The sequence below is a fragment of the Orbicella faveolata genome, unplaced genomic scaffold (assembly GCF_042242905.1).
Source record: "Orbicella faveolata isolate gen_17 unplaced genomic scaffold, um_ofav_v1 contig_25, whole genome shotgun sequence".
NCBI lineage: Eukaryota > Metazoa > Cnidaria > Anthozoa > Scleractinia > Merulinidae > Orbicella > Orbicella faveolata.
The window spans coordinates 17641611-17667360 of NW_028301553.1; the positions used below are offsets into that span (position 1 = coordinate 17641611).

The following is a 25750-nucleotide window of genomic DNA, read 5'->3' on the forward strand; positions in this document are numbered from 1 at the left end:
ATTAGTTTCACGTGAGTCATTAGGTGGACGCTGAAGGAGTTCTAAAGTTTTCTAACGCCCTATTTACAAGCAATTAGGGTCCTGGAGGGTAGGGTAACCCTCTCACTAGAGTTACCCTTCCAAGAGGGTCAAACAAAGATAGCCCGCGTTTACGGGCAAAATGTTTCAGGCAGGGTTACCCTACTACCTGGGACTGAACTTTGGCTGGTCAGTTTCAATAAAACGTCAACAAAACGAGGAAGCATTTTTCCAGAAACAGTCATAGTCTTCATAGCTCGTGCATTTTTCTCCAATGTTTCTCAGTTTTGCCATACGGGAAACACTGTTTCCAGCAGCAATTTTTGTTTCAAGGTGCAAATTATGCTTCCGCTACACGGCAGAGAATTTTAACGCGAATCCGAGCATGCGAGCAGGTGCAAAAATTTTGCGAGCACGAGCAAGCGAGCACTCATCTAATTTTTGCGAGCAATTCGAGCAGGGGCCAAACTTTGCGAGCACTTTCAAATTTAATGGGACCATTCGATACCCCTCGCAGTATGATATCGAGGACAAGTGACATAACGCATGACCATCTTTAAACGTGGGTCATCCGCTGTCTTCGCATTAGGCAGTTAGCATGGCGGCCTTTCGGAGACCGGCAAGTCAGCTGGCAAATCAGGTGAGCAGCAGATAAATAACATGTGGCCTGGCCGCTTTGTTTAAGACAAAATATACGCAGAAACGAGCAAGGAATATTCCACAATAATGCTAATGCTGGTGAAAGATGACGGCGGAAAAGCGACTGCGTGACACTCGGTATGTTTTCAAATGACATGCTGTCACGTATCAGACCAATAACAGTCTTTATTCTCTGTCTGTGTTTTGTACCCAGTCTGCAGTTTTGTAACTAGTCTGCATTTTGTACCCGCTGTGCAGTCTGCAGTCTGCATTTTGTACTGATCGATTGGGGTAGCATGTGATAACACCGATTCGATTTTCTCCCCAGGCGCTATCTCATGCTTTGTTTATCCCAGGACCATATTGGACTCTGGGGCACAGCCAGTAGAAACTCACGTTTACAGCCGTAACACTTCCTCACATTTCCCCAAATTGTTCCCTTTTCCTTTCCTTTGTCCGCCATGTTGAATTTTAAGGTGGGTTCTCGCTGTACACTCGTTCCCAGACTCCCGTTCCCCGTTCCCCGTTACCAGTTTTAGTTACATCCGGCTAAGCAGAACTTGAAGAAGCCTTCGGAACTTAAATACAAGGGGGAAAAACACTAAAATCTGCAAGACGCCGATACATTTCCCACAGAGGCCTTCCACTGACAGCAATTCCAGATTGGGCACACGCAACAACAGAAAATCATAGCTATCTTCACTATTCACATTCAAGTTCGTTTTTAGCCTAGACTTTTGTCTCTTTTGTGAGAAAACGAAAACGATTAATAGTAACAATAACAGTAACAATAAAAATAATAATAATAATAATAATAATAATAATAATCACTTTATTTAAGTGTCGGTGTATTTAGCACTAATGTGCTAATTGGGGACACTGTAAATAAATAAACAAATATTTCAAATATAACATGAAACCTTGCGAGGACTGTCACGGACGAAATCCGCTCGCCATCCAAAATAATGCATAATCTGCATAATCGGAAGTATGACATGTCACCTTCGAGTCGTCACGATCATGTTAGATTCCAAGAAAGTCAACCCGCGAGCGGACTGGACCGGAGTAGTTTGTAATCTTGCCTCAGTCGCGGTCGGTGTATTAGCTGCTTTTCAGCGCTAATAAACTTACTGAATACAGCTCTGAGTGACATGAACAGACACAAGATGCGAGTTATAGAAGCCTTACTTTTCATATTAACAATTCAACAAGGTAAGCCTGCTTGAAATTCAATGCGCAAACAGTCCACATGAATCAATTATCTTGATCAGTAACGTTAACACCTCTGTTAGCTTAAAGACCTTTAAGTGTTAGTATTTTAGTGCAATATGATTTCTGTGTCGAAGTGATCGTTGCATTCAATTTCTTGACTTGCTTTGCTCTGATATCGCCGGCGCAGTTTTTTGCCTGTCAAGCTCATCAGTATTCATTCCTGAATCGAACTAGACTTTCGCGGTAGTATTGAATTCCAGATGCCATTTTTGGTCGCGCAAAATCGAGCAGTTACTCTGCTCGATCTGATCTCTTGTAACTTGAACTTTCAACTTGTGACACATGGAGATGTAGAGTGAAAGACGATGTAGTAGAAGAATAAGTTGTTTTAAGGAGCTTTGATGTCGCAGCAGTCAGCGAGAAGTGGCCTGAGCTGATGTTGGAGGCGTAGTAAATCGAACGTTCGGAAATCGAACTCAATAGAGCCCAGCCGAACCAAATCGAACACCGAACTTTGTGTGAGTTCAATTTCCGATCCAGTCGAACTCAGTTGAACAAATCGAACTGAACTGAATCCACTAGATTGTGTTTTTTGGGTTCGGCAGCCAACTCAATCAAACACAATCCAATGGATTGCATCCAATTATTGTTCGGTGAATAAATTTGCTTGAACAGAGGATATGTTATGTGGACTCAAAAACAGGAAAAACACGTGTTATTCTGAAGTAACTCGAGCCTTGAAAAACTTGTTATAGATTTTCAATACCAGTTTTACAAAAAATCAAGAGTTCAGAAATCAAAAGTTTGATTTAGTTAGATGGTCCAATCATTTTGTGTGAGTTTGATTTGGTTCGATTGCCGAACTCAAGTCTTGGATTGATTTCGATTGAGTTCAATTGAAATACAGTTTGATTGGGTTTTATGCCGGGCCCTTGTGAAGAAAGAGATAGCAACCACATTATCTGTGTCTAACCTCTCATTGTTCTATTTTAGGTTGTCTAAAGAGAAACATTTGCCCGGCAGTTAAATCTATTACCTTTGCCCTTACTTCTGCTTTTAGTTCTTTTAGAGTTTAGCATCTGCTGGATTGAATAAAGCATTTTCTTTTCCCAGCCTTTGGGGGATAAATGAATGTCTTATCAGTCAATATGATGAGTTAAATGGCATTTTCCCATTGTAGCCAGTTTTTTTTTTTTTTTTTAAGTAAGAAACAGCTAGCCATAATATGGCTAGCTGTTTCTATGTAGGTATTAGTTCTTATGTCTATGAACTACTGTAAGCATAAATTCAAATTTAACCTTCTCTTTCAGCATGTCCAAAACCGCACTTACATTTGTTTAATTATAAAGTCTAAACTGATTCTATGCGTAGGTCAAGTGATGCGTGTTATGTTGCTTGGATTACATCACACCAGGAAAATGCTCAAATAGTATATCGAGAGTAAATTCAACCAGTAAATTGAAATTTCCTCTTCGTCAATGAAGGCAAACATTTCCCTCAGCTCTTGTATGTAGAGACTATTCACTATAAGAAACAACTGAACCTGAAGAATGATCAACGCAGTAAATTTTCCAATTTAAGCAATTGGAAAGAGGAAGCCTGAAAAAAAAAAAATCAGGGCTTCAACGGGATTCGAACCCGTGACCTCCACGATACCGGTGTGATGCTCTACCAACTGAGCTATGAAGCCACACATTGGGAGCGAGGTCAATTAATTGGGTTCATATCTTCCCGTGAGGAGTGACATGGTGTGAAGTATGTATGAAATAATTCATATTTGAACTGCGGTAGTAGATGAAACTGAAGAATGATCAACGCAGTAAATTTTCCAATTTAAGCAATTAGAAAGAGGAAGCCTGAAAAAAAATAAAAAAATAAAAAATAAAAAAAAAAATCAGGCCTTCAATGGGATTCGAACCTGTGACCTCTGTGATACCGGTGTGATGCTCTACCAACTGAGCTTTGAAGCCACACATTGGGAGCAAGGTCAGTTAATTGGGTTCATATCTTCCCGTGAGAAGTGACATGGTGTGAAGTATATATAAAATAATTCATATTTGAACTGCAGTAGTAGATGAAACTGAAGAATAATCAACACAGTAAATTTTCCAATTTAAGCAATTGGAAAGAGGAAGCCTGAAAAAAAAAAAATCAGGGCTTCAACGGGATTCGAACCTGTGACCTCCGCGATAGCAGTGCAATGCTCTACCAACTGAGCTATGAAGCCACACATTGGGAGCAAGGTCAATTAATTGGGTTCATAGCTTCCCGTGAGGAGTGACATGGTGTGAAGTGTATATGAAATAATTCATATTTGAACTGCGGTAGTAGATGAAACTGAAGAATGATCAACGCAGTAAATTTTCCAATTTAAGCAATTGGAAAGAGGAAGCCTGAAAAAAAAAAATCAGGGCTTCAACGGGATTCGAACCCGTGACCTCCACGATACTGGTGTGATGCTCTACCAACTGAGCTATGAAGCCACACATTGGGAGCGAGGTCAATTAATTGGGTTCATATCTTCCCGTGAGGAGTGACATGGTGTGAAGTATGTATGAAATAATTCATATTTGAACTGCGGTAGTAGATGAAACTGAAGAATGATCAACGCAGTAAATTTTCCAATTTAAGCAATTAGAAAGAGGAAGCCTGAAAAAAAATAAAAAAATAAAAAATAAAAAAAAAAATCAGGCCTTCAATGGGATTCGAACCTGTGACCTCTGTGATACCGGTGTGATGCTCTACCAACTGAGCTTTGAAGCCACACATTGGGAGCAAGGTCAGTTAATTGGGTTCATATCTTCCCGTGAGAAGTGACATGGTGTGAAGTATATATAAAATAATTCATATTTGAACTGCAGTAGTAGATGAAACTGAAGAATGATCAACGCAGTAAATTTTCCAATTTAAGCAATTGGAAAGAGGAAGCCTGAAAAAAAAAAAATCAGGGCTTCAACGGGATTCGAACCCGTGACCTCCACGATACCGGTGTGATGCTCTACCAACTGAGCTATGAAGCCACACATTGGGAGCGAGGTCAATTAATTGGGTTCATATCTTCCCGTGAGGAGTGACATGGTGTGAAGTATGTATGAAATAATTCATATTTGAACTGCGGTAGTAGATGAAACTGAAGAATGATCAACGCAGTAAATTTTCCAATTTAAGCAATTAGAAAGAGGAAGCCTGAAAAAAAATAAAAAAATAAAAAATAAAAAAAAAAATCAGGCCTTCAATGGGATTCGAACCTGTGACCTCCGCGATAGCAGTGCAATGCTCTACCAACTGAGCTATGAAGCCACACATTGGGAGCAAGGTCAATTAATTGGGTTCATAGCTTCCCGTGAGGAGTGACATGGTGTGAAGTGTATATGAAATAATTCATATTTGAACTGCGGTAGTAGATGAAACTGAAGAATGATCAACGCAGTAAATTTTCCAATTTAAGCAATTGGAAAGAGGAAGCCTGAAAAAAAAAAATCAGGGCTTCAATGGGATTCAAACCCGTGACCTCTGCAATACCGGTGCGATGCTCTACCAACTGAGCTATGAAGCCACACATTGGGAGCGAGGTCAATTAATTGGGTTCATATCTTCCAGTGAGGAGTGACATGGTGTGAAGTATATATGAAATAATTCATATTTGAACTGCAGTAGTAGATGAAACTGAAGAATGATCAACGCAGTAAATTTTCCAATTTAAGCAATTGGAAAGAGGAAGCCTGAAAAAAAAATCAGGGCTTCAACAGGATTCGAACCCATGACCTCCGCGATACCGGTGCGATGCTCTACCAACTGAGCTATGAAGCCACACATTGGGAGCGAGGTCAATTAATTAGGTTCATATCTTCCCGTGAGGAAGATTCCTCTTTCCCGGCTTCCTCTTTCACCATGTTACTCCTCACGGGAAGATATGAACCCAATTAATTGACCTCACTCCCAATGTGTGGCTTCATAGCTCAGTTGGTAGAGCATCGCACTGGTATCGCGGAGGTCATGGGTTCGAATCCCGTTGAAGCCCTGATTTTTTTTTTCAGGCTTCCTCTTTCCAATTGCTTAAATTGGAAAATTTACTGCGTTGATCATTCTTCAGTTTCATCTACTACCACAATTCAAATATGAATTATTTCATACATACTTCACATAAGAAACAACTGCAAGAAAACAAGTTTAGCGTCAATCTCTGTAAGCAAAATAAGTAGAGATCATTGTATCCCTCAACATTTTGTTCTCTCTTCCTACCAAGGTCACAAATGTCTATTAATATTTTACTCAATATGGCAACGTTTAACCATTAAATTAAAAATGTATTCTGTGTTTCTACAGAGATTTAGTATAAAACTAATGGCATACTATCATGAACACCATTCTCTTATTGGCTATGCTACGCACTATCTATTCTGTTGTAGATGGTGAGTTAAGCCCAGCAGTGTGCAGCGTTTCCAATAAAGTGTCTGTAATGAGGATAATTTAGATAAAGTTTTGAACAACTAGGAGATTTATAGGGGAACTCTGGCAACCCAAGGAGCCGCCAAGTGGAGCACCATAATAATAGAAACAGAACCACATGCAAGCATAGAAAAAGAAAACCATGCAACTCTTTTCTCATGGTCAACATGGCTAGCGGCATGGATTGCGGGCACGTATGCCCAATGACAATGACAACTTCACACAACATGTGAGCCATATTACAGCTAATACCAAGTCAAGCAGCCTTGGTTACAGCATACATCTTTGATAATTGGATATCCATGTTATGGTCAATTGACACCTGTCAAAACAGGGTATCCACTGCCTAGTATCATGTGACCATATCGCAGGCTCAGGTTTAGAGCTCATCAAGGTCACATTTTTTCTTTAAAGTCTACCACTGATCAAGTACTGGTTTTTGGATTGGATCTTGGGCTCATGTCAGGTTAACTTGTTGTAATTGAGGCTGGGTTGTTCTGTGAACACTTACAAATTGTGCAGAGACTTGAAGGAACAACCAACATTGCATTTCTCATAGCTTAGGGTCTTTTGTTTTGTGTACTTTGAGATTATAGAAGGCCAAACAATAAACAGAAAACCTCACCGCAAAGTTACAAAACTCATATCAAAATTTTCAGGCTTTGAACAACCCGGCTCAGGAGCTCCACATTTAGGCTTGGCTAAATCTATATATTACTAAATTAATTAGATTATTGGCTCTTGATTTCTATACGTGATAGTTGACAAGAGCACAACCCTCAGCAACTATCAAGTGCCGTAGAAATTTCAAGCTCATAATATAATTGTTTAATAGAAATTTGATTTTAACCAATCAGCGTAGGTATTTGATTTGGGCTATTTTCTAAACTTGTATTATTAATTTCTAGGTTATGATGCTCTGATCATCCAGGCATCTTCAGACCCAGTCAGAGCATTGGAAGGGGGCGATGCCTTGTTCCAGTGGATTCTCAATAGAGATTTAACATCGCGGCCAGATTTTCAAGGACTGGTCTTTGGACTTTATCGGAATGGCTACATAGCAACATACATAATTACAGTGACAAAAACGAAGGATATTATTTTGAACCCAGGCCTAAAGTACGAAGCACCACACCTAGATGGCCACGTGCAATGGAAAGGAGACTTGTCCAAGTCCCTTGCAGCTTTCCAAATTTCTCACATTAGTCAAGAAGACCAAATGCAATATGGACTAATGATAGATTTTGGTGCTTTGAAGGATTCAAAGACCAGCTTTGTTAGTCTGCAAATTCAAGGTAACAGAGGCATAATCTGAGATCAGGCTCACATGTATTTTTTGTGAAGAGTTGATGCTGTTCTCATCTTCACATTCTGTGGTTTACGTCAATAAAAATGTTCATCAAGGTTTCTAAAATGCTGTTTAGACAATAGGAGATTGAATGGTAGTTCTCAATCTATTCCTTAATAATCATTGGTCAGCAAGTTCCTTTGAGCTTGCTTATTCTAAATTCTTTTCTCTTATAAAATTCTTTTGTAATTTGATATTATCATGTAAGTATCCCTATTTTGCTTTGAAACTGAACATTTTCATTTTCATGTTTACAGCTAGGTCTTCTATCACAGCAGCACTGTCACCACCCCTGTCAGTAACACCAGGTGGAAATGCCTCATTCTACTGTGAGTTTTACATTGACGAGGTTGACAAATCACTATATGATACTGTCACTGTTGGCCTCTGGGAACTAGGCAGTGTCTACCGAACCCTGTCAACCCTCACCAAGCACAGCAACATTATTATGAACCCAAAGCTGCACCAAGAAGCACCGGAATACCATGAAAGGGTTCATGCTAGTTATCTCTCCAACAAGACCAGCAATACCTCAGTAATATCAGTGGTGCTTCTTAATGTTGAGGTATCCGATGCTAGATCTTATGGCTGTAGCATGGATTTTGGGCCTTTTAAAGAACCCGTCGGCACATCTGTGAGAATAGAAGTTCAAGGTAAGATTACGTTGACTAATCTGTTAGAATAGACGATATTTAGTAAGAATAACCAGTTGCCATGTCTGTTACTGACAAACTTTCAAGAGAAGAATCACAAAATGAAGTAAAATAAGTATGTCGAGGGCAATCAATGTAAGTGGTAAAAAATTATTGTATTTTGGGTCCCCTGTACCAGGTCACACTTTTAGCAAATTCTTGTTCAACTTTTAATACAAATCCAAGATTAATGTACTGTGTGTATCTATTTTGTAGGCAACATGATAAACGCAATTTTTGTCTCTCTCAACTTCCTTGAATGTGTTTAATGTAAAAAGCCTACCAATGAATTTGCCTCAGACACTTCCACTGGCAATATCAACAGTTAGAGATTTCTATTCACCTTGTATTTAAATGTTGGATGTAACTGGTATTTGCTCTGAGTGTCCATTCCTGGGTTCCCAGTAAATTTTAATATGAGGCCATGTAAAAGGGACGTCAGGGTCAATGGAAAGATGGCCTGGTTGAGTTACATGAAATGAATGTTTTGGACAAATAATATACCTCATGCTATTCTCAGTGGTTGCAACGTAAATTGCAGATGGAAGATGTGAAAAAAGTGACTTTCATCTGCTTGAAAATAATAATTGAATTCCCAAGTATGTTTTTAAGCTGAATTGCAAAGTGCTGACAAGCACAAAAACCATATTGTGGAGCCAGCGGCCAACATTAAGTTTACAATGTACTTGTAAATTATATTTGGTTTTGACTCATGTTTTTAAACTGGAAAATCATCCTTGATAGGCACAGTGAATTAACAATGAATGAAAAGCTTGTGGCTTCTTTGCATCCTCATATTACACCTCTGCTGAAGTTTAAGGCTCAATCTAACTTGTGTAAAGGGGAACTCTTTACCCGGAACAGTGCTATGCAGGTCATTTGAAGTATTTGTCAGTTTAAAATTTATTATTCACTGTAAGTCTTGTGGTCAACAACACAATGATCATGTAGTGATTTTAACATTTTCTTCATGGTATTTTGCCAAAAACAGTCTCCACAGCACTTCCTTGCGTCAACTCATGATGACTCTAACCAACTGAATTAATAACAGTCAAGTGGGGTATAGAGATGTATCCCAGACCCGGGTTGTTTGAAAGGTGGATAACGCCTTTCTACCGGATAAATCACTATCCAGTGGATAGCGTGGTTTGTTTTGTTATCACTTATCCAGTGGACAAGGATTTATCCGGTGGATAGCGTTATCCAGCCTTTGATCGACTGGGGCCAGATCATTTAAACTGGGATGTTTTGAGTGAGATAAAAAATTGTATCAACAGTTTGAAATAAAAGCAGATGCACTATATTGAACACTTGGGATTGCCATGCAGCTTTATAAGTAGTCAGTTGCATTATATAATGAAGCATCTTGTTTTGGTCTATTCCATTCTAAATTTGATGTTGTAAACAGCAGCATGCTGTAGCTTTCCTTTTTTGATAACTACAGTGTGAGAGTGGGGAATATAGCAAAGTTGACTCCAAGCTTATAGTCTTTTAACAGTTGGTAATTTAGCATTTGCTTCAAATATATTGGCTGGTTCTAGTATAATTTATCTTTGCACGTATGACAATACAAAGTTTCCGATTGTCCTCTTGCTGAAGATGCCAGCCTGCAGGTGGATTGACAGTTTTGTTTAATACATATAAAACTGATTTAAGCCTATGTATTGGTCTCCCACCACCACTAACATTGAAAGGAAAACAAATATAAAGTGGGAGATCAACAATGATCAGCCATAGATATGAGGACTGAACAATAACATCCAAGAGTAATGAATTTCTGTTTGAGATGTAACAATTCCAGACAGGCAGTGATCATGATAGTGAAAATTCACAGTAAATGAGATGATAGCAGAGCTCTGGAAGCACCATACTCATATAGGAAAGAAAAGGAAACCCATGAATTGATTTGCAAATGGTTATCATGGCTAGCGGTATTGCTTGTGGGCGTGTACGCATGATATCGATGGCGGAGTTGCCGAAGATGACGGCCGTACTCCAGCTATTAGGTTAACAAAGACATGCAGCCTTGGTTTGTAGCGTCCTTCTTCCCTGTTATGGTCGACAGGTCTCAAAAACCGCTGAGCATGCGCACTCAGTTCCCGCCTTCAAATGTTTCAAAATGGCGGACGACGAATAAGATTTCGCCACGTAATTCAGCCTTTCATCAGGCTGCTCATACATTTATTCAAACTTCCATAATCGGTTGAATTACGCCTTCAACGTTTCTGGTTTGCCTTGGCATTGTGTTTAGTGAGATCGGCGGTCATTTTCTACAGAATATTCACCCTTACCTGGTTTCCCCTTGTGTTAACGTTCGCTACTGGTGGAAGAGAAACTGGACTCTGATTTTCTCGTTTGTTAAGACGGTCCAGTGTTTGTTAAGCTTGAGATTTGGACTACGTTATCGTTGTTTCTTCCGCAAGGAAGTATCAAAAATGACTTTTTTTTTCGTTTCCATGGTTTTGAGAAAACACTTCCCAAAGGCATTATATGGTTGTAAACCGAAAGGAGCAGCTCAGTGAAGCTCTTTAACGATGAATAATGGCTGGATTAATGCTGATTAATGGCAATCTGACGGCAAGACCTCGTCCGAGCGGATGCAAAAAGTGACTCTGTGAGTAGAGACAAGTTGTTTTCTCATTAGGCGTTCCTTTCGTGTTAAATACCATCAAGATTGTAATTCCCATCATTTAATCAATGCTCTATTGTAGTGTATTGCACGCCTCTCTTTGTTTATGTGAAATAAAATAGGATTTGTTTAGAATATCAAGATGGAGTTGTAGTCTTTCTTCTCAGCGTCACGGTTAGCTGTCGAATTTTTCCCGCCATTTCAAGGTGCATTCGCTTTGAAAAATTTAGCTTACCTAACTCAAAACAAGCAACTGGATTTCTTTTAGATCTTGTTGTACTTTTTGTGGAAATCAATAATATGCGCCAAGGGACAACGGGCCCTTCGAGACGGTAAAGAAAAGGATTACTCGATCAGATCGCTGTTAATGAAATGAATTTGGGGAGGGTATTTTTCTGTTCTTTCGGCCAAATGAAAATTCACGGAAAAGTATTAAACGAGAGAACTTGTTGCTTTCCGCAAAGTTCCGCTGGTGATACCTGTTCAGGGAGGCTGACTAAGTACCCCAAACACCTCATTACAGTGTTCGAGAGCCTGGACCACAGCGATTTAGCTTTCTTTAAACCCGAGCATTTGCAACAAACACTTAAGCTTAAGTTAATTCAAGCAGACGCACAGGAGCGAATAGTTTGCAGCAAACATTATATTTCGCCGAAATAAGTAGGTACATAAGCTTATATTCAAGCTTACTTCTCAGAATTAAAAATAATCGTACACTGTAGTAGGATGCAAGGTTGGTAGCATAAGCACTTCACTGGCTTCTGATCAGGGCATTGTAATGGTTTCTTTTGTTTTTGAAGCAATAAAGAAAAATTATCTTGCACCATACAATACCTGCGTTTACTTTACGGAGCATCCCTAAAAAGGGCTTTCCAGCATCAGTACCAAAAGTTTAACATACAGAAAATGCTTTACTAGTTGACACAACTCAACCTAAAAGACTCAACTTATTGATTTTTAATAAAAACAGAGAGCCAGATTTATAAAGCACTCCTGGGTCAATGTGTGATCCAAGTATTGCTGGAATATAAAACCCAAAAAACAATATTTAGGATTTAAAGTGAAAAAAAAAATTACTTCATGAATCTGAATGTCAGAAAAAAATGTATCATTCAATGAAAATGTCTGTAAGAAAAAATACCAATCATTATCAAATCTCGTTTCCCCACAGGTATACAGGTATAGCATCAAAATAATTACATCAGACCTTTTAAATCATTCAGCAGAATGCTAACTTAAATGTCGCCAGATTACAACATGAAAGCATACACAATGTAGTTGAGGAGCTTGAACAAGTCAGTGCAAAGTTACTGGAGAAAACACAAAGTAACTATAACCCTATTTTGACTGGCAAGTTGTGCATCACCATTCTCTGCCCCAACCATTCCATTCAAGTGAAAAAAAAAATTGTGATCAGACATGTAAATTTAATTTCTTATTTGAAATTGAAAACAGACAAATAAGTCAGTTTTTGCAAAATCCAAAAGAAGCTGCAGTTTGAGAATGGGATCATTATAAACCTTTCCCCCTAGAGTCAACCATCACTCTGTAGTCAAGGCTCATTACAAATTTTAACTATATTTGAGCATGCATCAGTGCTAATAAACAACAAAAGGGCTGAAGTGCTAACCCATGTTCAATGAAGGTATCAAGATAATATTATCCTTGACTGTACTCAATTGTTAATACAGGTAGAAATTAAAGGAGCTCAGTCACGGTATTTTGAGTTATTTTGGCCACATACAAAATTACCTTTAAATGGTAGGAAACCTGAAAATAACAGTTTAATAAGATAGAAAAACACCAAAGACAATGATAAACCATAAAGGAACAAGGATGGCTAAGGATGGAGCAGATTAACATGGATTACAAACAACGAATTTGAAAAATTGAGGCTAAATTTTTTAATATGTGCAAACCATGACTGAGCTCCTTTAAAATGTTGTGAACATTTGTAGCAGAACCAGAATTTGGCAAACATGTTCAACAGTTTCACAGAGCACTGACCAAGCTGAAGCACTATACACAAGGGTGGTAAACACCTCTATGATCTGACTGAAATGGAAGCTTTCTGTGATCAGCATTCTGCTGGACTGTTTGGTCACTTGCAAAATACATGTATCTACAGTAGTTCAGAGACAAAATGTTTACTTTGCATTTTATCAGGGACATCTGGCATAACATCTTTTTGTGTTTGTGTGCCTGCTAGAAAAACTCTCCAATCCAGAGGGCAAATGGCTCAAATCTCAAAATGAAAGGAGCCAGTCACAGTTCACTGATGTGTACATGGTTCTTGGGTTCAGCCGCCACCCACAGCCATTACTTAACTATGAAAAGACCTTGGTCGACAGACAAGAAGACAGGAGTACAAAAACAAAATTTGTTTAATAAGGGAGGCAATAAACGTGAGATCACATATTGCTAATAATCATCAACTGGAATTAAATTAGTTAGTCTGAGCCAGCAATTTTTTGGTATTTCCACTCTGTGCCCAACTTAGAAAACAGAAAAATTTGTTGTGGATCATAACAAAATTATTGTCCAATCAATGATCGTAGACAGAAGATGAGTCTACTTTGCATTAATACAAGGAGGTAATACCAATAAGAGTTATGATAGAAGTTTCAGTGTTACTGTATACTCCGAGAGCAGAAATGTGCAGTGTTTCACCCAAAATTTGCAGAATAGAAAGTTCACGCTCTTCATCAAGGAAGACATTTTTTTGCATGCCAAGCACTATCTGGTCCACAAGTTCCGTAGCAAGTACCACTTGGCATATGTGCACTGCAGTTGTGGATGTACAAAGTCACAACAAAATGGAAGTAGTTGATTTGGGAGATGATATCACTAAGAGTCACCGCAATGTTCACGTGACCATGGAGGGTGGCACAGTCCGCCCTTGGCAAGGGGCTATTGACGTTCAGCATCTCCTTGGTGTTGTATCCGTTGAAAGAGGAAATTATCACTGCCAAAACTTCCTTCAACATCTCCCTCTGCAATTCAAAGAGTTCAACTGGTCAAATGCTGAAAAAAGTTTTAAGGAATGAAAGTAATCTATGTTTGTAAAATATGCAGTGTGCTTTAAGAATTTAGCAAGACATAGGACATGAAATGGTTTGTGCTGCTAAGGTATGGCACATAATTTTTAGAACCACCTTGAAGTTTTCACAGGGAAAAAGATTGAAATCCTTCGCTCTAATTTTAGAAGGTAGCTAGTTTTGTAACTGTGTAGGAAAATCAAATTTTCAAAAGAGGAGGTTTTAGAAGCAATAAATTGCCTCAAAACTGTAACAGAATCATTCAACCTGTGGTAAATTGTTGAAATTAACTCAAGAAAAACTTCAAAAAAAATTGTCAAAATAATTATGGTTAAGAATCTCCTGGTTTTTTCCATTTTCGAATTCTTAAGTAATGAAGACATTGCATGGTCAGGTGCTATGGCCACTGGTATGGAATTTTATTGGAAGGTGGAAACATCACAAACATGTATTGTGAAGTGGACATAATATAATGAACTATTATTTTGGAAAGTTGTACAATGTAAGTTATTAATGACCTTCTTAACTGTATGTATACAGAATTCTGCTTACCAATTTCTTATCCTTGACTTTTACTGTATGAGCTGAGGTGTATGCCAATGACAGCTCAGCTTGAAGAAAACAAAAACAGTGGAGATGAAGACGACGATGAACCAGAAGAAAGCTCAAATAGAGAGTCAGAGAATCGAGGGGATGACAAGTTCGATGATCGATTACAGGAAAAAGGTTGATGACATCAAAGCAAGCAAAATTTGCGGAGCGCTTGTGAATTTACATACACTGGTCCCAGAGATTTTTCTTGATTTTTCTCCGCACGAGAGAGCTACGAGAGAGCCGCGAAGTGGTGAAAACACGAGTCGCGAAGCGGCGAGAAAGAAAAACGAGGTTTTTATTTCTCGCCGGTTCGCGAAAAGAAAAATGAAGAAAAACCTCTGGGACCAGGGTAGAATTTAAAAGGAAACGAATCCACCAGAGATCCTTCCATTATATACAAATCCCAAACAGAAACCAATGCAAGGATGTAGCAGAATTTCGCGCCGAATTTGCTGTGCTCCTCTAAGCGCAGGCTAACATCGTCGTTGTCGGCAAACATCAACTGCAATCCATTGATTTTATGCTCATCCTCGACAACCCAGTCTTTCTTCATAAATAACCATTGATAAAAGTGCAAGTATACTGACAAACTGGCTAAGGAAAAAGCACCAACTTGTGGTGAAAAGAGCACAATCAAGCGCAGTTCACACAAACTACCGTTCAATGGCCACTCGATCGCGCTTCCAATCCCCGCAGTAAGTCAGCGGTCAACGTTCTACGCACGCGTCCTTAAAAAAAGTCCCCAGCCAATCAGCGGTTTTTGAGACCTGTCGTTATGGTCAATTGACTTGTCAAATCAAGGTATCCGCTGACCAGTATCATGTAATCATATCGTAGGCTCAAGTTTATAACTCGTCGAGGTCTTGCATTTTTTTTAAGTTGACCGCTGACCAAGTGCTGGTTTTCGGTTCGATTGCAGGCTCACGTCAGGTGAACTTGTAAACAGGGTCTGATTGTTCGGACGTTGGTTAACGCTAACCCAGGATTAAAAGTTAACCAAAGTATAATTTTTTTTCTTATAAGTAGTTTTTTTGAAAAAACATTTCAGAATAAAAACTAGCGGTAAAAAACGACGTTTCGATCTCTCTGAGATCATTTTCAAGTTGAAGAAAAAACGAATGAAATATACATATATAAGGACAAATTAGGGCGTGAGAATGTCAAACGATAAAATATGTAAATGCAAACGCTAAAATGTAAGTGTTAAAATAATAAAATACTATAAAGAAAACCTATACAAATAACTTTGCACGGATTGAATCTGATTGTTTGTTCAAGGTTGGCTTAAGCTCCTATATAAAGAGCATTTCGTAGATCTTTCAACATAACTCGGAAGCCGGCCTTTGCCCACTTTGGCGAACACGAAAAAAGCCATTTGACGTAATCTGATGTCTATACAAACTGAAGCAATCTCATTGGTTGCTATGCGTAGCAAAGAACTGTGATTGGTCCAGGAAAATCACGCCACTGTCAAACTTGACTCGAGCGTCGCTTCTCGTGGAATGAACACTTACAGCGAACGCAGAATTGAACTGCGAAATCTACAAATCTTAAAGAAAATGCTGGATAAGTCAAGTCAGTTTTTGTCATCAGAGCAGCCCTGTGAGCCGAAAAGCTTGGATGTTGCCTCGAATGTTACGGCAGGAGTTGAAAAACTACGCTCGGAAAACTTGCGGTTACGGTCAACCTGGAGGCCATTCGATTCGAGTTTTGAATGAAAGGAGCGTTAGTGATGGTGGACATTTGTGTCCTCTGTGGTTGGTGATTCTCAAATCAGTTTGAAATAGTGTCGGAGACACCTTTTAGCTGCGATACAGTTGGCCGTGAGCTGTAGTGAGCTATACTTTGCTCGCTACTGTTCCCTGAAACGGACTGGAACATTCGCATCGGAAAGCAAGGTTATGTGTTTATTTTCACTGATTTTAAGAAGTGGTTTTGATGTTTTATTCCAGACAATCACTGTGCCAACAATTATTTTGAGACTGAGAAAAGTTCAATGTTTTAAATAAATTAATCTCATAAACATTTTGTTTATTGGGTTTGTTAAATTCGAGATGAAGCAATGGTTCTCGGCTTACCAAGACCAATTTTGTGTTTGGTTTAGTCTCGCTCGACTGCTGACTGAGACTGCTCGAGTACTTTTTCTGAGTCATTTTCTAAAACAGAAACGGCTTTATCTTTCTTCTTCCTGCTAGACTATGCTTCTGGTACCTGTTCAATGCCTGGACAAGACTTTCTTGTACCTTATCTTTTGCCCAGTCATGTAAAATATTATCTAAATTCTCAAAACTTTCCGCCATTTTAAAACACAGAGGGAAAAACTTTGAAATGATGACGTCAATCGTGCGTCTGTCCTCTAATAGATCATAGACAAGAACCAATCAAATTGCGAGATTAACTTGGGTTATTATATAATGCATGTTGCCAAACAAATTTCCCGCGGTTTCAAGGTACACGACCTGATCACGTGAGAGTCGAAAGTTCAAGTTGTTTCCCTGGGGAGTTAGTGAGTTTTGACACGTGACGCATGGCACGTTCTCCTCCAATCGGGAAACGTATTTGAGTTGAGAGGTATGACAATGTCACGTGACTGGCTTTTCAAGAATCCGCTGATTTAGGCATTGGAAATGCATAATGTTGTCAGAGATGGAAAGAACATTTACAAATAAGCTTGGATTACGCTTTGCAGGCACGCTCCAGTGGTTTTCTATACAAATCATTGTAATTTTTTTCAAGTTTTCAAACTGCTATAAAGTCTTTGCCTTTTCGTTGAAGAGCCTAGAATTTCCCATTCTTCCTAATATTTTACCCCTCTTCTATTTCCAATAGTTATATGCCAGCAGCTTTTTTTCTGTGGTGATAAATTAGGGAAAAGGTCTCTGGAGGACAAAACTTCCTCACTTCCACTCACACAAAACCTTCTAACTTCGCAATATTCAAATCGTCATTCAATCACAACCTTACGTGGCATTGGTCTCAAAGTCGGTGTTCTAGTGTTTGAAAAATGCTCTTTCCAGTTCTGAAATTCGTATAGCTGGAATCAAAAGTTTAGAAATTAAAGGCATGTTGGCGTCTTCTAAGACTTAAGAGCAAATGAGCATGTAGGTATAAACGCTACAGAAATCGATGTCACAGTTTGAATGCACAGGTTTAATCATGGTGCGCATAAGCGCGAGAGTGAATAAGCGTGATTATGGACGTGATTCAATACGACAGAAAACTGATAACTGACGGAGTAAATAAACTTACAGACTGTGGCGACTGTCCAACAGGATAAACTCCTAGAATAATACTTCAAAGTTCACAACAGTGAAATGCATCCAAGAAAAGCGGCAGAAACCAGCAATCCGCCGCCAGCTGCTAACAAGCACTGACGAAAATGAATACAAAACTATGCATAACGATGATCCCTCATAATCCCCAGGGATCACGGAGAAACGTGAAACCCAAACGCAAAGAAAATTCTAGTTGCTACAGAGCAAACGACGTAAGGCTGTTTTTTTAGCCCAAGCGAGAATTTTCGATGTGTTGCGTAAGCTGTCAAAAGAGATGGTCAAGAGGACCAAGGTTGAGTACGAGACTTAGTTATACAAATATCTCAAATATATATTACATCCTAGCATTTTTCGGTGCGGCAGTAAAGGTCCATGCATAGAAAACCTTCTTGCAAATTATTTTTAAAAACAGGAAACGCCTAAGAATTACGCATCTAGATGACGTGGATGTGTTTTGACCCTCCTGATTTACAGGGGACGGGAGGAGGACGGAAAAGAGCGGAAGTCATGAGATGAAGGTACAGGACGCTGGAGGTTTTGACCCCCGATCCCCCACCCACCTACCCCCCTTTCCTCCCTCACTTAATTTCTCTCAAGCAAGCGAACATTTTAGGCCTCGCGATTTTAAAACCCCAGGAAACGGCACAAGATATGTACATGCTCCATTGTCAGTTATTATATGGGCCTGCAAAAAATTATTTACTGGTTTGAAATCTATCTCTTCGGTTTGTATGTGCTATTCCAGGTTCCTACAACGCCCTCGATAGGCGCGCTTTGAAGTACAAATCACAAAGGCAACCTGTTACAGTACGAGGTGGCAGCAACGTTTCGATTCCCTGCCCAGAGTTTGCCAAGGTTATTCAAGAGGAAGGAACGTTCAAGTCGTTGTCCTGGTCTTACTGTGATCCCAAGACGTGCACCACGGAAAACATGAAATGGAGTTGGCTGGCTGGATTAAACGGCAGCAGAGCTACCTTAGTTACCGATAAAGGACGTTACGCGAACAGAGCTATCTTGATTCAGAATGGTACACTGGAAATATACAATGTGCAAGTGACCGACGCCACCAATTACAGATGCACGGTGAAAAGAATTAACTTCACAACTCCAGCATTTTACCATGTGACCATACGTGTCGACTCCAGCGGTAAGTGTAATTATGCATGTTTGTGTAGATCTTGTTTATTTTTGTGCCACTTTTGTGATTATAGTAATCTGATAGTTCGCACAAGAAAGTCTTTTTCATGGTCTTCGACAGACAGGGTCTACAACCCGGGGGGGGGGGGGGGAATAATCCAAGAAAAATTGAGTGGGGGTGTGTGACCCGCTTCCCAAAACCCTTACTCTATGAATGTTGCGGCTGTCAAAGTTGCCCGGAACATAATTTATGAAGGGCTTTTGATGATGGTCTTATCGATAATGGTGAAAAAGTAGCTTCTTCTAAAAAACATACCCAGTTCAAGACTAGAGTGTAAAAACTATGCCCTATTTAGGACTAAAATGTCCAGGTCGATACCCTATTCATAACCAAAACGGCTGAAAAACCATACCCTTTGGGGCCGCATATACCTATATAGCCCATATAATGGAGTACCCCCTCCCCGGGTCTACAAAGAGTGGTCTTATTGAATTCATTACGATGACGAATGCTTCAAGGCGTGTTTAACTCAGGCCGTCCAAATTTGATATACACTTGTTCCGTTATAGTTGAACCTAAAATTATAACACGAAGTCCGAGTAAAGTAACCGTCAGCCTGGGAAGCACACTGTTCTTGAAATGTCAGGCTGTGGGTGTACCAAGGCCGCTTGTAACCTGGAAGAAAGATGGCAAACTCCTTCCGAGGCGTACCAACGATCCCAACTTTGTACATGAGAATTTCACAAAAGATGATGCTGGTAACTATGAATGCACTGCTTCAAACTCTGCCGGATCGGACAGTTATCGCATAGACGTGATCGTAAGGGACGTGTTCAGAAAAGGTAACAATATAAAGATAACATACAGTTTCCTCACTAATGAAACAGCATAATCTTGCGTGCAACTTGTAGGACCTATGTCATCATCAAAGGAAAATCTCTTTATGATTAACGTATTCGAGTTTTGTAAGAAATGAGACAATTATGGGGAATATGTGAGTCGACACCAGGCCTTGAAGCCGAACAGTATTTAACACCTGCTTTCAGTGTTACGTGCATAGACGACATCTTTCGACCATTTTTCGACATGCCATCTTTCAACATGCCCTGTAAAACGGCTTAAAGACCGCCAGTTTAACTGTGAAACTGGCAATTTTTCCGGTTATTTGTGGAAGAAATGATAAATAAATGATAATTACTGACCCCAAATGGCTGCAGAAGATCGTGGACTTTGCATGTTTCCCGATTTATGTACGGGATAATTCAAACAATTTTTTGTGTAGTCGATCGGCTCTCGAGAGTGACTTCCGGTAGAATCGGGCCGTTACCGCTTTTAATATTCGCAAGGTGTAAACATTCAAAACAGTCGATTTATTTCTCCCGGAATGACTTCTTGATACTCCTAACCTTAGTTTGATGTCAAATAAATCCGTCTTTCGTTACTGAAAGTCGAGTTCGACCGTGAAGAAGTCCGTTGTGCTTACTTTTGCCAGGTTACATAGCATGTCGAAAGATGTCACCTAAGCACGCAACACTGAATGCGGGTGTAGTACATCAATGCCAAGGACTTGAATGAATGTCTTTATTTAACGAAATACTGAAGTTCTACGCTGGAGAATTTAACGTAATCCTAACTCGAAATTAACCAAATTTCGAACAATAACGAAGATGCGATGATAGGTTTTTGGCTGGTGGACAGCAGCTCACTAAAAACCTGGGGATACTCTCTTGCTGCAGGGAGGCCAGGATCTGTTACAGAGATGTTATCTTCAAAGACATCAGCAGCACACACAACTTGGGGTCAACAGTAACGTTTTAATACAAGAATACAACCACAAAATAACCAGAATGTAACCAGATTAGAACCCAATGCTGGATTGTCTGCCCCCGATTCAAACGGGAGTCTCTGAGGCTGGAAGGTCTTTCTCAGTATCGGCTAACCACCTCTGGAATATGATGCCTGCCCATATCAAAAACCAACCAAACCTTATAAGTTTCAAAAAATCCATTTTTAGATATTTCATGGACAGTTATAAGGAATTGCACCATTTTATCATGTAATTTTTTAATTTTCTTGTTTTAATTGTTAGACTTGATTCAATGCTTTGCTTTTTAATATTTTAGTGTATCTAATATCTCAGTTTTTTATATAATCGTTGCATGTTTGAGAATCAGTTTCTATACTTTTAATTTTTAACACGTCATCTTTTTTATTCTGTAAATATTTATATGAGGGCCACTGGTTTTTCAGTTATTACTGTTGTGAGCTACCCTTAATAAATAAAGTTGATCATTATTAGTATTAGTATTAGTGTTAGTGTTAGTGTTAGTGTTAGTGTTAGTGTTAGTGTTAGTGTTAGTGTTAGTGTTAGTGTTAGTGTTAGTGTTAGTGTTAGTGTTAGTGTTAGTGTTAGTGTTAGTGTTAGTGTTAGTGTTAGTGTTAGTGTTAGTGTTAGTGTTAGTGTTAGTGTTAGTGTTAGTGTTAGTGTTAGTGTTAGTGTTAGTGTTAGTGTTAGTGTTAGTGTTAGTGTTAGTGTTAGTGTTAGTGTTAGTGTTAGTGTTAGTGTTAGTGTTAGTGTTAGTGTTAGTGTTAGTGTTAGTGTTAGTGTTAGTGTTAGTGTTAGTGTTAGTGTTAGTGTTAGTACAAGTACAAGTACAAGTACAGGTATTAGTATTAGTATTGTGATATTTGGTGTCCCACCACTGGGGGCATAACCGAAGAACAACTTTTTATTTATACTAGACTCTAAACAAGTGATCTAACGTTTCGTTTACTAATCCTCAACCGCTATTGACCGCCAATGAGCTCAATATTGTTCTAGGCTATTTCATCATTGGTAAGTCAGTTAATCTACTCGTAAATATTGACTACTTACAACTTCAGGTTGTTCTCACTACAGTACAAGGTGTTCACAATAATACAGATAGACAGGTGGTTACCATGGTTATTGGACTTTCTTGTAACTGCTGACTGTTGGCTTTTTTATGGTTATGAATATCGGCCAATTCTCTCATCACAAAGACAAACCTGGCCATAAATCATGATATTTGATAAATGGCTGTGCAGAGATACGAAATTTTTCTTCGAGTGTTGAAAAATATTTCATGAGTGAGCGCAGCGAACGAGTGAAATATTTTTCAACACAAGAAGAGAAATTTCGTATCTTCAAGCGGCCAGGTAATATTTTATTCATTACAAAGACACCGATGAAACACCAAACAATTTCACTTTAACTGGGAAAGGCGCGATTTATTACGTAACCATAGCAACGGTGAGCTTTTCACATGTCAAGATAACATGTTACTTTCACTTATGAAGATATCATGTTTTCGCGTAAAAGCTTAACTGGTATTTCATTGATGTTTATATGATAATAACTACTTAATAACCGAGAGTGAGGTCGTTACGGGAAAATCTCAAACTGAGGCCTTGCCTCAGTTTTTTTACTTAGCGATTCTAGCTTTACTTAAGACTAGGCAAACTTTGATTGTTTTTCACTAGTGCCCGCCAAGGTTACTGACTAGTAAGTCATCTATATAAATTTTATTAAAGAAATATCTCTAAACTTTTAGCTACTGATATTCTCGTACTGATTTTAATCGGCTTTCATCGCTTCAACGCGCTTGAATTTTCAGAACCGGGCTCTTCCTAATTTGCATAATCCGTAATCGGCCCGTGAGCATTACGGGAGAATAATGCCCTACAATTCAGTGACAATTAACCAATCAGAGCGCGCGTTATATCGGCCACAAGCCAAAGCCATATAATAATAAACTTTATTATATGGCTTTGGCTCGTGGTCGATATAACGCGCGTTCTGATTGGCTAAGAGCGAGATCTGAGCGGTCATTATGCAGCCGTAATGCCCACGGGCCGATTATTATAGAAGTCGTTTTTTGACTTAGCAGCCGGTAACCTTGGCGGGTACTAGTGAAAAACAAGCAAAGTTTGTCGAGTCTTAAGTAAAGCTAAAATCGCTAAGTGAAAAACACCATCGGCACATCTGTCGCGCATCCTGAGCAGAAAACCACGAAGAAATTTATAAGTTATCATGTAATATGTTATATTACCGAAATATTGAACGCCGTCAGAGTTCTCATCAAACAGATTCCCTCGCTTTAGCACAAGCAAGGGTAAATCAGCTTCCAAGATCATCGGATGTAAACAATCGGGCGGTTTCTGTCGGTAGCAGTGTTTCTGATGACTGCAGGAAGTTTTAGACGTTCACAAGCCTCGAAAAGTTCATCAGTAAATCCCAGAATGAAGAAAGCGAAGATATGTTGTCGAAAGCGAATGCGAAGATCGAGTTATTCTGAGCAGTGCATTCTGAAGCATTTTCTTTCACTGAAAGACCGTTTGTTTGGACTATTTTGAAGCACTTTCTATCTTTTCTATATGCGTTGACGTTTCGCCACAAAAGTCAGAAAAACTCCCCCATCAAGTTGTGGCACCACGATACTAAAATACCTTTTTGAGGCAGTGGCAATCATTTTTCCCGTAAAGAAATGTTTTTAACAGAATACGTGATACAGTGGTGAAGTTCACTGACTGTGTAGTTTTGTCCTGGGTTTGAGACGATGAATGAATCGGTAAACGCGCGCATCGCCGGCTGTAAATTGACGGCTTCCGCTCGAACAAATTTTTTTCTTTTCTTTAATTCATGAGCCATTTAATAAACAACTTAATAACCTCGACCGTTCGGTCGTTACGGGAAAATCTCAAACCTCGGCCTACCGTATACGTATTGACCTCGCTATCACTCGGCCAATACGGCAAGGCCTTAGTTTGAGAATTTCCCGTAAACGACCTCACTCTCGTTAATATTCTCTTTTGGTTAATATGAACATTGACGTATTCATTCAATTGCTTTTTTCAGGTGAAGATCTGAAAGATGAGTCAAACACGTGGAACGACACTACAATAGTTGCTACTGTTATTGCTGTTGTTTTTGCACTGGTTATTATAGGCCTTGTGTCATATATATGCGGCTGCGAGAAGAGAGCGTTGTGTAGGAATAATCAAGAGCAAATCGATCAAAACACAATTCCGATGTAATAGTGATGCTTGAACAAAGAAAGTCTACGCAACTATTTTGCTAACCTTTTTCAAACAATAATAGGTCATAATACGTTATGAGTAATACTAGCTGTATATTATAGTCTAAAGAATGTGTTGGCCTGCGGCCTCGGGCCATACTCAAAACCACGGGCACAGTTTTTCGCAATACCTGGGCGATACGGGCCTCCCGCCAGGCAAATAGCATTGCAAGGAGTGAGATTAAATGAACTTTTAAGTAGTAGGTCATCGTAAGGGTTTTTTTGATAAGTAGTGTTTTAGAAATACACATTTATGTGAATTCTTACTCAGCGTATCGTAATTGTAAGAGTGATGAAAGATGGAGTGCATATTAAATAATTAATTATCATTAATTAAGTGTGTTTTTATAGTCGGTGTAAGTAGTTCAAGCTAGTTTTTTTTTAATTGCTTTAAGTTATCTACAATTTGAAAAAAATCTAATGTAAGATACTATTGTAAAAGCTTCACAGGTAGAAAACAAAGTAAATATCATATAGAAATGTGGTGACAAAGGTTAGAAACCTATTTACAAGTGATGTGATTTAGGTGGAGTAATGTAATGTAAGTTTGGTCCTGTACGAATGTTTTGTCTTTGAATAAATGTTTATTTACTTTAAAAAAAGTCAAAGTATACTTGTTCAAAAATGTCACCTAGATGCGAACGTGTTACATTTGTCGAATTCTATTAAAGTAATAGACCATTTTACAGTTGTCTGCTCAGTGACCTGGCCATTGGATGACAGCGAGGCTGGAGTTGACCTTGTTTTGATACAGACCTCACTGCTTTTGTGTGTAAAACAAGTTGTTCTGATGCTAACTAGGTGCATTTACATGACGAAAGCAGTGAGGTCTGTATCAAAACAAGGTCGACTCCAGCCTCGCTACCATCCAAAGGCCAGGTCATTAAGCAGACAACTGTAAAATCTATTGACCCCGCAGGGTTTTGGCCCAGACGGCCAAAACCCGAGAAGGCAACCTAGACGTCCCCGCGTATAGGGAGGAAAATTTCACTGTAGCAGAAAAAATCTCGATTTTTGAGAACACGGCTCGCAAAGGATTGCCGAAAAGTACGCAAACAAAGAATTGCCGACAGTTTGCTGGGGGTCGATTTCAAAGATCCTGAGGATGGATTTTTAGGATGAAAACAACTCAGAAGGTATCGCAAGTAATTCTGAAGAACCGGTAAATCTCGGTATTCGAGGCGAGTTTCGCTTCGCTCGTGCTCAATTGTGACTAAAATACTTCCGATCGCCAGCTCCTACCTTTGGCATGTCGTTTATTCAGATCGCTCGTCTGTGTTGAGTAATCTTACGTGACGTAGAGCTCATGTCACGGCTGGTTGAATGTTTTGCAGCGTTTTCGTTGAGAACAAAGAACTTGACTCTAATTTGCATTTATAGATTAGAAGTGACAGTAACGCGATACTTCTGTTAATAACCTGAGTATCAGGCCTTTCTTAGCAAGAGGGTAGGGTAAGGGGGGAAATTGCAGAGAAAGGCCTTTTCTTTGCCGGGTGCTTCCTCCTACCCGTCTCAGAAAAAAAATCGTGACAGCAAGTTCCGGATGATTTTCTCGACTGCTGTTCTGCTTTCGAGATACGTTTGCTCTTATAACAAGAAAAATGGTTTGTTTCATCATCAAA

The 25750-nt window shown here is 39.2% G+C and overlaps 1 protein-coding gene, 1 long non-coding RNA gene and 1 other non-coding gene across 3 annotated transcripts; 1 reads left to right on the top strand and 2 right to left on the bottom strand.

Moving 5' to 3' along the window:
• Positions 1-1694: 1694 nt before the first annotated feature.
• Positions 1695-24730, top strand: LOC110052260 (uncharacterized). The gene is made up of 6 exons (XM_020758373.2): positions 1695-1869; positions 7227-7613; positions 7924-8319; positions 18640-19041; positions 19602-19874; positions 23909-24730. Exons 1-6 carry the CDS (start codon positions 1809-1811, stop codon positions 24085-24087), a joined length of 1698 nt encoding a protein of 565 aa, XP_020614032.2. The 5' UTR covers positions 1695-1808; the 3' UTR covers positions 24088-24730.
• Trnas-gcu (transfer RNA serine (anticodon GCU)) lies at positions 4024-4096 on the bottom strand. The gene has a single exon. It is a non-coding gene; the product is annotated as a tRNA-Ser (tRNA).
• Positions 13354-15330, bottom strand: LOC149109213 (uncharacterized). Its single transcript, XR_016208431.1, has 2 exons — positions 14578-15330; positions 13354-13980 (listed from the first exon to the last, which is right to left on the bottom strand). It is a non-coding gene; the product is annotated as an uncharacterized LOC149109213 (long non-coding RNA).
• Positions 24731-25750: the final 1020 nt, after the last annotated feature.